This window comes from Merops nubicus, unplaced genomic scaffold (assembly GCF_000691845.1).
Source record: "Merops nubicus isolate BGI_N331 unplaced genomic scaffold, ASM69184v1 scaffold4568, whole genome shotgun sequence".
In the NCBI taxonomy this organism is placed as follows: Eukaryota; Metazoa; Chordata; class Aves; order Coraciiformes; family Meropidae; genus Merops; species Merops nubicus.
Genome location: NW_008626200.1, coordinates 23,248 through 24,495, shown reverse-complemented (window position 1 = coordinate 24,495; position 1,248 = coordinate 23,248). Strand labels below are relative to the sequence as shown.

The following is a 1,248-nucleotide window of genomic DNA, read 5'->3' as shown; positions in this document are numbered from 1 at the left end:
GACTAACGTCCGTTCCAAGTTCCATGTGCTCTTCCTGCTCTTTGTGGCAGTCATGTTCTTTGTAAGCCTCATGTTTCTGTTTGGGTACCACTGCTGGCTCGTTAGTAGGAACAGATCCACTTTAGGTAAGGCTGTTGCATCTTACTTCTTTAATAACACCCACCAAAAGTGCTATAAGAAATAAAAAAAGAAATTTCCTGCTGCCTTATGAGGGGAGAAAAATTTAAGATGTTGGCACACTGCTGCAGGAATTTGTCACTTCAAATGGGCTGCATTTATTAGCTGGTGTGCCTTAGGCTTTGTTAGGGCAGCAAGAGCCTTAAAGTGTAAATGTCCAGTTATAAAAGTGTTATGCATAGCTACATTTGCTGTGAAATGGGTGCAGCTTTTCAGGATCCTGCTGCCTTATGAGGGGAGAAAAATTTAAGATGTTGGCACACTGCTGCAGGAATTTGTCACTTCAAATGGGCTGCATTTATTAGCTGGTGTGCCTTAGGCTTTGTTAGGGCAGCAAGAGCCTTAAAGTGTAAATGTCCAGTTATAAAAGTGTTATGCATAGCTACATTTGCTGTGAAATGGGTGCAGCTTTTCAGGAGGAAGGGTTCTTTTTGCTCCTACTCTGGAGTGCATCCTACAAGAGCTTAGTAAAGGAGAGGAAGAAGTATCCATTTTCCCTGACAAAGGCAGGGGAGTATGACTATAAACCCAATGAAATGCAAGTTTGAAACAATGTGATCTTGTGGAGTGATTTCTGTGGTTTTCCTCAGATAAATGCTGTCCAGTTTTTAAAGTGTTTTGGATAAGGTTTTGTAACACGACACATGCTCTCAAGAGTTTGAGCAGTTATGCAGATTTTGTGTAGTTATTAACTTTAAAACTTATTTCATGGGGAGCTGAAGCTCATCTCTGCCAAAACATCAGACCTCTGCAGCAGTTCAGAAGCAAGATAAAATTGTTCCAGGTGCCCTCTAGGTTCTCATCCTCTCTCTTTCCTGAATTTTCTGTCTCACAATAACAGAGGGTGTATTTGCATATGTTTGTTCCTAATGCTTCTTCATTATATCATTAGTGAATGAGGTAATTTAAATCTCCAGTGCCACTTCTGAAATATGCATTGAAGACCAACCTACTTACTTTTTCACTTAGAAATTTCTACCCACTCAATTTCCACATCAGGCAAAGATTTTTTAACTCTGCTAATCAGCTTAAACCATTTGTAGTTTGGTTTGACTCCCATGCCATGCAGCT

The 1,248-nt window shown here is 40.2% G+C and overlaps 1 protein-coding gene across 1 annotated transcript in view; it reads left to right on the top strand.

Moving 5' to 3' along the window:
• Positions 1-4: 4 nt before the first annotated feature.
• Positions 5-1,248, top strand: part of ZDHHC15 (zinc finger, DHHC-type containing 15) — a gene marked incomplete at its 5' end in the record, with an annotated part of 5,829 nt that continues 4,585 nt past the window's right edge. The window contains one exon of the mRNA XM_008945907.1: positions 5-125. Coding sequence (XP_008944155.1) covers positions 5-125 — 121 coding nt within the window. The remainder of the gene's footprint in view (positions 126-1,248) is intronic.